Source organism: Chiloscyllium plagiosum, unplaced genomic scaffold (genome assembly GCF_037043375.1).
Source record: "Chiloscyllium plagiosum isolate Xiang-an unplaced genomic scaffold, Cpla_swu_hap1 HiC_scaffold_47, whole genome shotgun sequence".
NCBI classification, from domain to species: Eukaryota; Metazoa; Chordata; class Chondrichthyes; order Orectolobiformes; family Hemiscylliidae; genus Chiloscyllium; species Chiloscyllium plagiosum.
Genome location: NW_028270185.1, coordinates 8,433,065 through 8,445,207, shown reverse-complemented (window position 1 = coordinate 8,445,207; position 12,143 = coordinate 8,433,065). Strand labels below are relative to the sequence as shown.

The following is a 12,143-nucleotide window of genomic DNA, read 5'->3' as shown; positions in this document are numbered from 1 at the left end:
TCGTTAGGCAGGTGATTAGCCATAATCCATGAGGGACCAGAAGCATATCTATCCAATAGAGAAAGACACTTGTTTATAAAGTTTGAAGTACAGCACTACACATCAATTATGAGGTGAGTAGGCAAGCCTGCATCGGTGGTATAGAGATGTGAACCCATGCTGTTAGCATCATTTTGCATTGAACCAAATGAGCAAACTGACCCCCACTCCTTGGTGTCTATGATAGAGTACGGCACCTGTACAGTTACAAAGGAACCCAATGATATGGCAGTAAACCCATAGTGTAATCAGAACATGCTCCTGAACATTAGCTCATTGCAGATTTTAACTAAACCAGTGTTAGTTTCAGGTCTCAGTTCCACTTGGTGTGAAAACAACAAGTGAAATTGTAAAATTTTGATGTATTGAGAGCTCACTGGTTACGTACATATTGGAAGTTGCTGGCTATGACCATTTTCAACTGCATATTTCTTCATTTGGGATGAGGAAGTTGAGTTTAGCAATGTGACAGTGGAGGCTAATAGGTGGGAAGGCAAATGGTGAGGATGACACAAAGAATCAGCTGAGGGATATGGACAGGTTAAGTGAGTAAGCAGGAGCTTGGCAAATGGTATACAATGTGGGAAAATGTCAGGGTTACAGCAGGAAGAATAGGGGAACTGAACATTATTTAAATGGAGAAAGACTGCAGAATAGGATTTAGAATCCATGTTCATGAATCAGAAAATACTAGCATCCAAGTTCAGTGGGGAAGGTAAGTGGAATGTTGGCCTTTACTTCAAAGGGAATGGAACATAAAAGTAGGAAGGTTTTGCTAAAACTAAACAAGATTAGATTAGATTAGATTAATTACAGAGTGGAAACAGGCCCTTCGGCCCAACAAGTCCACACCCTCCCGCCGAAGCGCAACCCACCCATACCCCTACATTTACCCCTTACCTAACACTACGGGCAATTTAGCATGGCCAATTCACCTGACCTGCACATCTTTGGACTGTGGGAGGAAACCCACGCAGACACGGGGAGAACGTGCAAACTCCACACAGTCAGTCGCCTGAGGCGGGAATTGAACCCGGGTCTCTGGCGCTGTGAGGCAGCAGTGCTAACTACTGTGCCACCGTGCCGCCCTTTTTGTAAATTTTACCAGTTTCCTCATTTCCCATTTTCCCAACTTATCCCAGTCCCAGGCCTCCAACTCAAGTCACTAGTTTGAATACAACTAGGATACAGAGAACAGTTTTGAGTCCTTTATCTAAGGAAAGACATACAATCCAGAGAAGGTTCATTTGGTTTATACCAGGTAAGGAGGAGAGGTTGAATAGATTGGACCTGTACTCACTGGAATTTAGAAGAGTGAGAGGCGACATTATTGAAACATACAAAATCCTTAGTAGACTTAGGGGGTTTAATCTTAGAATAAGGGGTCACACATTTAAGATAGGGATGAGGAGGAATTTCTTCTTCCAGAAGGTAGTGAATCTGTGGAATTCTTTACCACAGACAGCTGTCAAGGCTGGGCTATTAAACATTTTAAAAGCCGAGATTGACAGACTTTTAATCAGTAACGGAATCGACGGCTGTGATGAAAAGGCAGAAAAGTGACGTTAAGGATTTTTAGATCAGCCATGATCGCAGTGCCATGATGTGGAGGTACCAGTGTTGGACTGGGATGGACAGATCCAGAAATCATACGACACCAGGTGAAGTGTTGTTCGTTCGTCAGGTGACGAAGGAGAAGCACTCTGAGAGTTTGTGATTGCAAGTAAACGTGTTGGACTATAATCTGGTATCATGTGACTTCTGACCATGATCTCATTGAATGGAGGAGCAGGCTTGATAGGCCGAATGGCCTAATTCTGCTGCTCCATCTTATGATCCTTATGGTGTCACTTTCTGCCAGCTGAACCAAGCCAACAGCAAAAGCACCTCGTGATCTGGTGTGCTGAGAAACTAAACTTTGATTTGAAACAACTGATCAGACAGCTGGATTTACATACTACATTGAACTACTGCTCCAAGTCATGGCCAATCTAGGTCGCAACTTTTCAATAAGTATTATAAGAAATCCCAATTTATTTTTTAAATGCAAAGATTTACAAGGATGTTGCCAGAGTTGGAGGATTTGAGCTATAGGGAGAGGCTGAATAGGCTGGGGCTGTTTTCCCTGGAGCGTTGGAGGCTGAGGGGTGACCTTATAGAGGTTTATAAAATTATGAGGGGCATGGATAGGGTCAATAGGCAAAGTCTTTTCCCTGGAGTCAGGGAGTCCAGAACTAGAGGGCATAGGTTTAGGGTGAGAGGGGAAAGATATAAAAGAGACCTACAGGGCAACTTTTTCACACAGAGGGTGGTACGTGTATGGAATGAGCTGCCAGAGGAAGTGGTGGAAGCTGGTACAATTGCAACATTTAAGAGACATTTGGATGGGTATATGAACAGGAAGGGTTTGGAGGGATATGGGCCGGGTGCTGGCACGAGGGACTAGATTGGGTTGGGATATCTGGTCGGCATGGAGGGGTTGGATCGAAGGGTCTGTTTCCATGCTGTCCATCTCTATGACTATGACTCTAAAAATTTTTATTCTGAGAGGAGATGTCTTAGTCGAGCTTATGTGCTTATCAAGGCATGAGTGGGGTTTAGCACTGCAAAATAGCCAAAGTTTTGAAGGGCTTGACAAACAGTACTAGCACAATCTCTTTACCTTGAGTTAGGTTTTCCTTTCTGTCCTGCAGAAGTTGAACATGTCGCCCTGGAGATGAGAAGAGAGAAGGGCTCAAACCCAGGGTTGCCTGTGGCCCCGATGTAGCCAGAGAGTCACTGACAGGAGAATGAATCGCAGCTCCCCCTTGGGAAAGAATTATGCCGATCAGAGTCTGCTAACAAATCTCGATTGGGGTGAAATTATTTGGCATGATATTCGCAAATGATCTTCTGTACTATTTCAGCCTTGGTGCAAACCTTCAAAATGTATGAAACTATCAAATGCTGTTCTGATGAGTGTCAACATGAAATAACATATTTCTTCACCTAGAGTTATAGGGTCATAGAGTCATAGAGATGTACAGCACGGAAACAGACCCTTCAGTCCAACTCATCCATGCCGACCAGATATTCTAACCTAATCTAGTCCCACTTGCCAGCACCCAGCCCATATCCCTCTAAACCCTTCCTATTCATATACCCATCCAGATACCTTTTAAATGTTGCAATTATACCAGCCTCCAACACTTCTTCTGGCAGCTCATTCCATACATGCACCACCCTCTGCGTGAAAAAGTTGCCCCTTAAGTCTCTTTTTTATCTTTCCCCTCTCACCCTAAACCTATGCCCTCTAGTTCTGGACTCCCTCACCACAGGGGGAAAGACTTTGTCTATTTACCCTATCCATGCCCCTCATGATTTTATAAGCCTCTATAAGGTCACCCTCAACCTCTGATGCTCCAGGGAAAACAGCCCCAGCGTATTCAACCTCCATCTATAGCTCAAATCCTCCAACCCTGGCAACATCCTTGTAAATCGTTTCTGAACCCTTTCAAGTTTCACAACATCTTTCCATTAGGAAGGAGACCAGAACTGCACACAATATTCCAACAGTGGCCTAACAATGTCCTATTCAGCTGCAACATGATCTCCCAACTCCTGTACTCAGCACTCTGACCAATAAAGGAAAGCATACCAAACACCTTCTTCATTATCCTATCTACCTGCGACTCTACTTTCAAGGAGCTATGAACCTGCACTCCAAAGTTTCTTTGTTCAGCCACACTCCCTAGGACCTTACCATTAAGTGTATAAGTCCTGCTAAGATATGCTTTCCCATAATGCAGCACCTCACATTTATCTGAATTAAACTCCTTCTGCCACTCTTCAGCTCATTGGCCCATCTGGTCAAGATCCTGTTGCAATCTGAGGTAACCTTCTTCGCTGTCCACTACACCTCCAATATTGGTGTCATCTGAAAACTTACTAATTATACATTTATGTTCACATCTAAATCATTTATATAAATGACGAAAAGTAGTGGACCCAGCACCAATCCTTGTGGCACTCCACTGGTCACAGGCCTGCAGTCTGAAAAACAACCCTTCACCACCATCCTCTGTCTTCTACCTTTGAGCCAGTTCTGTATCCAAATGGCTAGTTCTCCCTGTGTTCCATGAGGTCTAATCTTGCTAACCAGTGTCCCAAGGGGAACCTTGTCAAACACCTTACTGAAGTCCATATAGATCACGTCTACCACTCTGCCCTCATCAATCCTCTTTGTTACTTCTTCAAAAGCTCAATCAAGTTTGTGAGACATGATTTCCCACGCACAAAGCCATGTTGACTATCCCTAATCAGTCCTTGCCTTTCCAAATACATGTACATCCTGTCCCTCAGGATTCCCTCCAACAACTTGTCCATCAATGACGTCAGGCTCACCGGTCTACGGTTCCCTGGTTTGTCCTTCAGTTCTTAATTATTTGCTGTGTGTTTTTCAGCAAATTTTCCTTTTTGCTAAACCAATCCACAGCCTTATTGCTAATACCACAAAGAAAGATTTCAACTGTCAAGGGCAGGCAGAAGAGATTTGTTTAATTTAGCGTCATGTTCGGCACAACATCATGGGCTGAAGAACCCGTTCCAGTGCTGTACTGTTCCATCTTTGTCCTATGCATCTTTGGGAATTAATCCATTTTGTGCCTTAATTTTATTCCCCTCTTCGACTCGCATGAGCTGCAAGCAGCATTCTTACATTCAAATATCGAGGCCATAGACTGAAGGCCCACTCCAAACATTAGAGCACAAATTCGAGGCTGACTTTCCTAGTGCAGCATTGAGGGAATGCTACATTGTCAGAGGTGCCAGCCTTTGGGTAAAACATTAAACTGTTCTGCCTCTCGAGTAGATCGCAAAGGTCTCACAGCATTATTTCAGAAGAGCACAGCAACTTTCCCTGGTGCCTTGGTCAATATTTATCCCTGAATCGACAGTCATAAAAATGGATTCGTGACTGTGAGGTCTTGGTGCATGCAAGTGGGCTGCAACATTTCCTATGAATACTGTTTAAAAATACTTTGTTGGTTGTAAAACATGAAGATTGTAATGTCCTGAGGTTGTGAAGGGCGCTGTAGAAATATGAGAATCTTTTTGATCTCCTCGTGCTGCTGACTCTCGCTGGTTTACACTTCCACATGCAGTCACCTCTGATAACTCAGTCAAATGGTGTATTTGCATAGCTGAAACCAGAGCCTGGCGATAAGATATTCAGCTATGAACGATGGAAATACAGTTGAGTCCAGTTGTGCAGCAAATAGACTGGCTAACTGTCAGGAAAGGTAACAATAAGACATTTTTGTTTGATTCATCAGCATAAAGGTTCAGAGGACAATTGTGGCACTCAATGTGTACCATTGCTGAGATCACCTTACGGGTCACAGCACAGAACCTTCACATTTGTATAGTTCCAATTCAAATGAGCCACTATTCAGGGAATTGTATTGGCTGGCTATCCAATAATAGAAATAAGAGAAATAAAGTATGACATTGAAAGTACGTGTCATTTTCTCTTCTTTACTAGAAAGGGGATATAAGCACCTGTAAGGGAAGATTATAGCCTGGTAGTGTTATCATTAGACTCTCAATCCAGAGACCCAGGTAGTATTCTGGTGACCAGGGTTCATATCCCGCCATGGGGAATAAATCTGGGATTAAGAGCTAGAGCTGACCATGAAAATAGAGGTGGCCAATTGTCAAAAAAGCCAAATAGTTCACTAATGCCTTTTAGGAAATCTGCCATCCTCACCTGGTCTGGCCTACACGTGACTCCAGATCCACAGTGATGTGGTTGACTCTCAACCGCCCTATGGGGCAATTAGAAAAGGGCAATACATTCTGGCCTGGCCAGTGACATCCACATCCTGTGAATGAGTTTAAATAAAGTTCCTCTCCTGACTTGGAAATATAATTAAGGGCTATGGGCATAATGCAGACAGGAGGAGCTGAGATGATGGATAGAACAACCATGATCCTAATGAATGGTGGAGCAGGCTCGATAGGCCACAAGGCCTACTCATACTTCTATTACTATGAAATGATGATAATGTCATTCCTTAAATGTCAAAATTGTGGAACTTTCTCCCTAACAGCACTGCGAGCAGCAATTGAATTGCAGTGGTTCAAGAAGGCAGCTCACCATCACCTTCTCCAGGGGAAACTAGCCATTAGCCCTTTAGTGAATTTAAAAAAACTTTCCTTTGCATATTAAAGAACACAGTTTTCAGGGAAACAGTTGTTTTGTTCAAGCATGATAGTTCAAGGAGCATCACACTTAATCTTTATAGTGTGCTCATGTGATTATGTAAGTAAAAATGGCAACATATTTGCACACAGCATGACTTTGCACACAGCATGACTCCAGCAACAACAAGTGAGATGTTAATCTTTTTTGTTGTTGGTGTTGGTCAAGAGGGAAGTGGCAATGACAACCTTCTGTTCCTAATGAAGGAATGCTACAGGGTCATTTTACATCCAGTGAGCAAGCAAGCAGCAATAAAGCATGGCTGCGCAGCCCCTAAGAAGAAATGGACAAAATGATGGAACTTAATCCTCAAAACGCTTGTAATAATTTCTAAAAATCCCACATAATCATTACAAAATTTACCTTATTGTACACCAAAATACTGTGGAAACATTTCTGACCTTTGGTCAACTGAACTGCTAATTTCAAAGTCAGAGTCACCTTATCATTTACATTATAATAATTATCAAGGCCTTCCCTACAGTCCCTTTTCTCTTGGCTGTCAGAGAATGCTGCTGAAATTTTTTTCCTAGTTGGTCTCCATCTCGCTTCCTGAGACCACACATTTGGGGATTCTGGGAACTGCTGATCAAGTGAGGTGTTTTTGACCAGGTGCGGGGGGAAACACGAGTTAATGTAAGAGCAGGGTTTCTACAAACAAATTGAACGTCTGCCTTTTCAAAGGCTTTTTTTGCCGTAGTGATCATCTCTCAGAGACCAGTTCCAGTCAGCCACACCCATTTACAGATATATACATGAGGATTCAAGGGGGCCGCATGGCTGACAGAAATCAATCTGAGCTCCAAGCATTGTAGCCTTGGATCTCCCAACACCAAAATCTCATCTTGTAATCCCATTAGGGCCCTGCTGAAACAATCAGGTCTGTGTAACCCTTTCTCAAAGGTTGCAAGCAACCTTCTCTGCACTCTATGGAAGATGGGAAGATCCCTTTTCTTTTATAATTTTTAGGAATATACTAAGACTACACTGTATAACTCTAAGTACGAAGGGAATCAAGGGTTACAGGGAAAAGGCAAGAAAATGAATGTGAAGAATGTTGAATCAGCCATGGTCCGATTGAATGGTGGTTCCTTTTCCTATTTCTTATGGCCTTAATTCAACTGGGTTACCTGCTTCCACATGTCTGCTCTGTAACAGAATGCTAGGAGTTCCTACGGGGTTCACAGCCAATTATGAGAATGAGGTTTCACCTTGGCCTGGTATTGTAAGAATACTGAATGTAGTATGACATTCAAAACAAACGTACAAATTCCATTATTATCCTAGTTTATTATTTATCCAGACTAACAATGATCTAGAGTCATACAGCTGCACTACATGGAAACAGATCCTTCAGTCCAACTCGTCCATGCCGACCAGATATCTTCAATTAATCTAGTCCCAATTACCAGCATTTGGCCCATATTCCTCGAAAAGCTTCCTATTCATATACCCATCCAGATGCCTTTTAATTGTATTGCCTCTAACACTTCCTCTGGCAGCTCATTCCATAGACGCACCACCCTCTGTGTGAAAAGTTGCCCCTTAGGTCCCTTTATATCTTTTCCCTCTCACCTTAAACATATGCCCTCTTGTTTTGGACTCCTACCCTGGGGAAAAGACCTTAGCTATTGTCCCTATCCAGGTCCCTCATGATTTTATAAACTTCTGTAAGGTTATCCCTCAGCCTCCGACACTCAAGGGAAAACAGCCCCTACCCAATCAGCCTCTCCCTATAGCTCAAACCCTTAAATCCTGGCAACATGCTTGTAAATCTTTTCTGAAGCCTTTCAAGTTTCACAACATTAAAAATCACATGACACCAGGTTATAGTCCAACAGGTTTTTCTGGATGTACAGTACAAGCTTTCGGAGCACTGCTCCTTCATCAGTTAGCAAATAAACCTGTTGGACTATAACCTGACGTTGTATGATTTTTTAAACTCCGTCCACCCCAGTCCAACACCGGCACCTCCACATCAAGTTTCATAACATCCTTCTTACAGCAGGGATACCAGAATTGTTCATTAATCCAAAACTGACAAAAGATCTAGTCTCTGACAAATTCATTTCTCAGGACTGTTGTGCTTTCCAGCCTGCTCAGAAAATCAGTGTCCCTCAGTTTTTTTTAATTAAACAGATCACAGAAATCATGAAGAAAGAAAATGTTACACCTTGAGGGGTTTCCTGTGGAAGCCAGGGACTCCGGTCGACATCATCATCCTCGTCGTGAGAGGAGAGGTAGTGAACCAGCGTCTGGTCTTTCATACTGTGAATGAGTGGGAAAGCACAATAACCAACAGCCTCTAACTTGCCCCTTGCTTGTGGGCAATCATTAGAAAAACAAAAGTTTACATTTACTAAAGCTCCTTTAATGTAGTAAAACACACTGAGACATTTTGTGGATATGTTATCAAACACAATTTAACACTGAGTGTCATAATGAGACGTTAGGAAAGAGTTCAAAAGCTTGGTCAGAGTTTAAGAAAAATAATGAATTAGCCACAGTGAGGTCCAGGAAGGAAATTCCAGAACTAAGGGAAGCAACTGATGGAGCATCTACCAAGGGTGCAGTGCTGAAAATGGAGTAAGTGCAGATGGCCAGAATTTAAGGAAGGCAGAGATCTTGGAGATTTGTATGGCTGAAGGAGTTTACAGAGCCAGGATAAAGTGAGGCCATATAGAGACTTCAGTGAGAATTTAAACAGCCAAAGGAGTTCAGCAAAGATAGGGTGATGGATGATCATTTAGCAGTACAAGAGAGTAATGTTGTCTACTGAGATGTTCCAAGTCAATCAGTACCTCCAAGACTGGAAGAGAGAATTAAAATAAAAAGACACATTAATATCAAAAGATTATCTTCGTTACCTGATATATGAAGAGCTGACTGAGGCATCATAGACGCTGGACTCATGACTGCAATTTGTCTTTCTCTCCTCGTTTTCAGGGGAGCACTGCGGGTCAGTGCTTGTCTCATATTTCTCTGTGGTGAAACTTAAATTAATACCCAAAGCCCAACAATTTCACTTAACGAGCTGTTGTGACTATTACTGCAATTCACACAATCACCATTGAGATGAAAGGCCAATTTTGCTGGCACTGCTGTTAGTTATGGACACTTGCCTTGCTCTTCAAATACAGCCTATGGGATCATTAAAGTCCAGCTGAACGAATGAATCAGACGCTGGAGCCCAGGCATTATGACTCAACACCAAAATATGGCATTTCTGACAAAGCAACGCTGATTCCACAAACTATGCCTAAAGGTTCACTTATGCATTCCAGCCCTGAAGCAGGCCTTCATTCTAGCTTTCTGATTCAGAGGTGAGAATGCTGCTAACTGAGCCAAGCTGACACTTGGTTGCCATTGTAACGTCATAGAATCATAGAATCCCTACAGCGTAGAAGCAGGCCATTTGGCCCATCGAGTCCAAGCCAACTCTCTGAAGAGCATCCCTGCTATCCTATCCCTGTAACCCTGCATTTTCCATGGCTAACCCACCTAACCTGCACATCCCTGGACACTACGGGTAATTTAGCACAGCTTAATCCACTAATGGAGCATCCGGTGGAAACCCACGCAGAGACAGGGAGAATGTGCAAACTCCACAGAGACAGAGGGTGGAATCAAACTCGTGAACCTGGTGCCATCAGGGAGTAGTGCTGGCCACCATGCCACAGTTAAAATGTAAATAATGGAGAAAGGACATTTACAAGGAGACGTTTATCAATAGTTATGGATACCCAGAGAGCCAACATTGTATTAAAATCAATTCCACACGTCCTTCGTTTATTTTAATTTGATAGAAGTGTTTCTTCTGTTGGAAGTTTCTCTCTTTGTTGACTGCCTGATCTGTGAGGAGATATATACACACAGGCTGTAGGCACAGCCGCTGAGTATGTGACATTGACCCAGAATGGCTCAACACTGGTCACTCTTCCTCCTCTTTATCGGGTGAGTAATTATCCAATACCACAGAATATCTGATGGAGAACAATGGGAACTAGCCAGGTGCAAAACTATTGGCCTGATACACTAACTTTAAGACTTAACCTTTTACCATCTAACCTGAAGTTTTAATGGAGAATCGAGGAAGATTGCATTGTCAACTTACTGAAGGCTACCATGAAATAGTACAGCTAGCCCTGGGTTGCAAATGGGCTCCGTTTTCGAGTATGTTCACAGTTGTAACAGAATGTAGAACAACATAAAATAGCCATTTGTAAGTATAAAGAAACATGTTGGAACTTTAAAATGAATATTATAATACACCTGAATGGGCTCGTGTTCATAAGTCAGATACATAACTCAGGGTACGCCTATACTAGTTTTGCATCTTTTTAGGTTCCCTTGCTTCTGTGGACCAGTTCCCAGCAAGACTGACTCCCAAGCTCAATCTGACCAATGTTGAATCTGTTATTGACTTTCTCTTTTGCAATGCAGCTGGCAAACTTGCTTCGTCCAACAGCAGGACGTAGGTCAAGCAATTCAGCAGAGTAGAAAATCTCAGGGTTAAACATATGTGCTGTAGTGTTTTGTAGAATGTTTACATCAAGTGAAAAATCCCTTTCATCTCGGCCCCAACTCCTTTCTTTCTTTATCAATATTCAGGTTATTAGGTTCAGAAAGGTGGCACTCTATGATAAGTACAAAATCAGAAATCACACAACACTAGGTTATAGTCCAACAGGTTTATTTAAAATCACAAGCTCCTTCAAGAGGCTGACTTCATCTGACAAAGCAGTAGCGCTCTGAAAGCTTGTGATTTTAAATGAACCTGACTCTGACCTGGTGTCGTCTGACTTCTGATTTTGTCCACCCCAGTCCACAACCAGCATCTCCACATCATGGCTGCAATAAATAGGATGCAAGAAGATTTGACTGAGGCCTTTTACAATGATAGAAAGATTAGATTTGGTTTGCATAGTTAGGTTAAGGCAGGGAGTCAGAGCTTAATTCATAGGGGCACAGAACTAATTACAGAGAATTACATAGAATACTGAACTCAGAGATCTCCTTCCTCCCACATTATTGATGAGGACAATATTCACTGGAGTTTAGAATAATGGGGGGGGGGGGGAAATCTCACTTAATCCCATAAAATTCTGACAGGACTCAACAGGGTAAAAGTAGGAAGGATGTTTCTGATGAAAAGAGTAGACAGGCAGGAGGCTGGGAGAACACAGCAAGGAAGGCAGCATCAGGAGGGACAGGCAGGAGGCTGGGAGAACACAGCAAGGAAGGCAGCATCAGGAGGGACAGGCAGGAGGCTGGGGGAACACAGCAAGGCAGGCAGCGTCAGGAGGGACAGGCAGGAGGCTGGAAGAACACAGCAAGGCAGGCAGTATCAGGAGAGACAGGCAGGAGGCTGGGAGAACACAGCAAGGCAGGCAGCGTCAGGAGGGACAGGCAGGAGGCTGGGAGAACACAGCAAGGCAGGCAGCATCAGGAGGGACAGGCAGGAGGCTGGGAGAACACAGCAAGGCAGGCAGCATCAGGAGGGACAGGCTGGAGGCTGGGGGAACACAGCAAGGCAGGCAGCATCAGGAGGGACAGGCAGGAGGCTGGGGGAACACAGCAAGGCAGGCAGCATCAGGAGGGACAGGCAGGAGGCTGGGGGAACACAGCAAGGCAGGCAGCATCAGGAGGGACAGGCTGGAGGCTGGGAGAACACAGCAAGGCAGGCAGCATCAGGAGGGACAGGCAGGAGGCTGGGAGAACACAGCAAGGCAGGCAGCATCAGGAGGGACAGGCAGGAGGCTGGGGGAACACAGCAAGGCAGGCAGCATCAGGAGGGACAGGCAGGAGGCTGGAGGAACACAGCGAGGCAGGCAGCATCAGGAGGGACAGGCAGGAGGCTGGG

General features: G+C 43.8%; 1 protein-coding gene across 6 annotated transcripts in view; it reads right to left on the bottom strand.

Annotated features, from left to right (window-relative positions):
• Positions 1-12,143, bottom strand: part of meiosin (meiosis initiator) — an 82,059-nt gene that overhangs the window by 20,503 nt on the left and 49,413 nt on the right. For 5 of the 6 annotated variants that reach the window (XM_087984125.1, XM_087984131.1, XM_087984129.1 and 2 more), the window contains 3 exons: positions 9,148-9,262; positions 8,454-8,548; positions 2,702-2,845 (listed from right to left, as the gene is read on the bottom strand). In XM_087984125.1, the coding sequence (XP_087840251.1) occupies positions 2,702-2,845; positions 8,454-8,548; positions 9,148-9,262 (354 nt within the window). The remainder of the gene's footprint in view (positions 1-2,701; positions 2,846-8,453; positions 8,549-9,147; positions 9,263-12,143) is intronic. The other variant, XM_087984128.1, reaches the window with a different exon arrangement.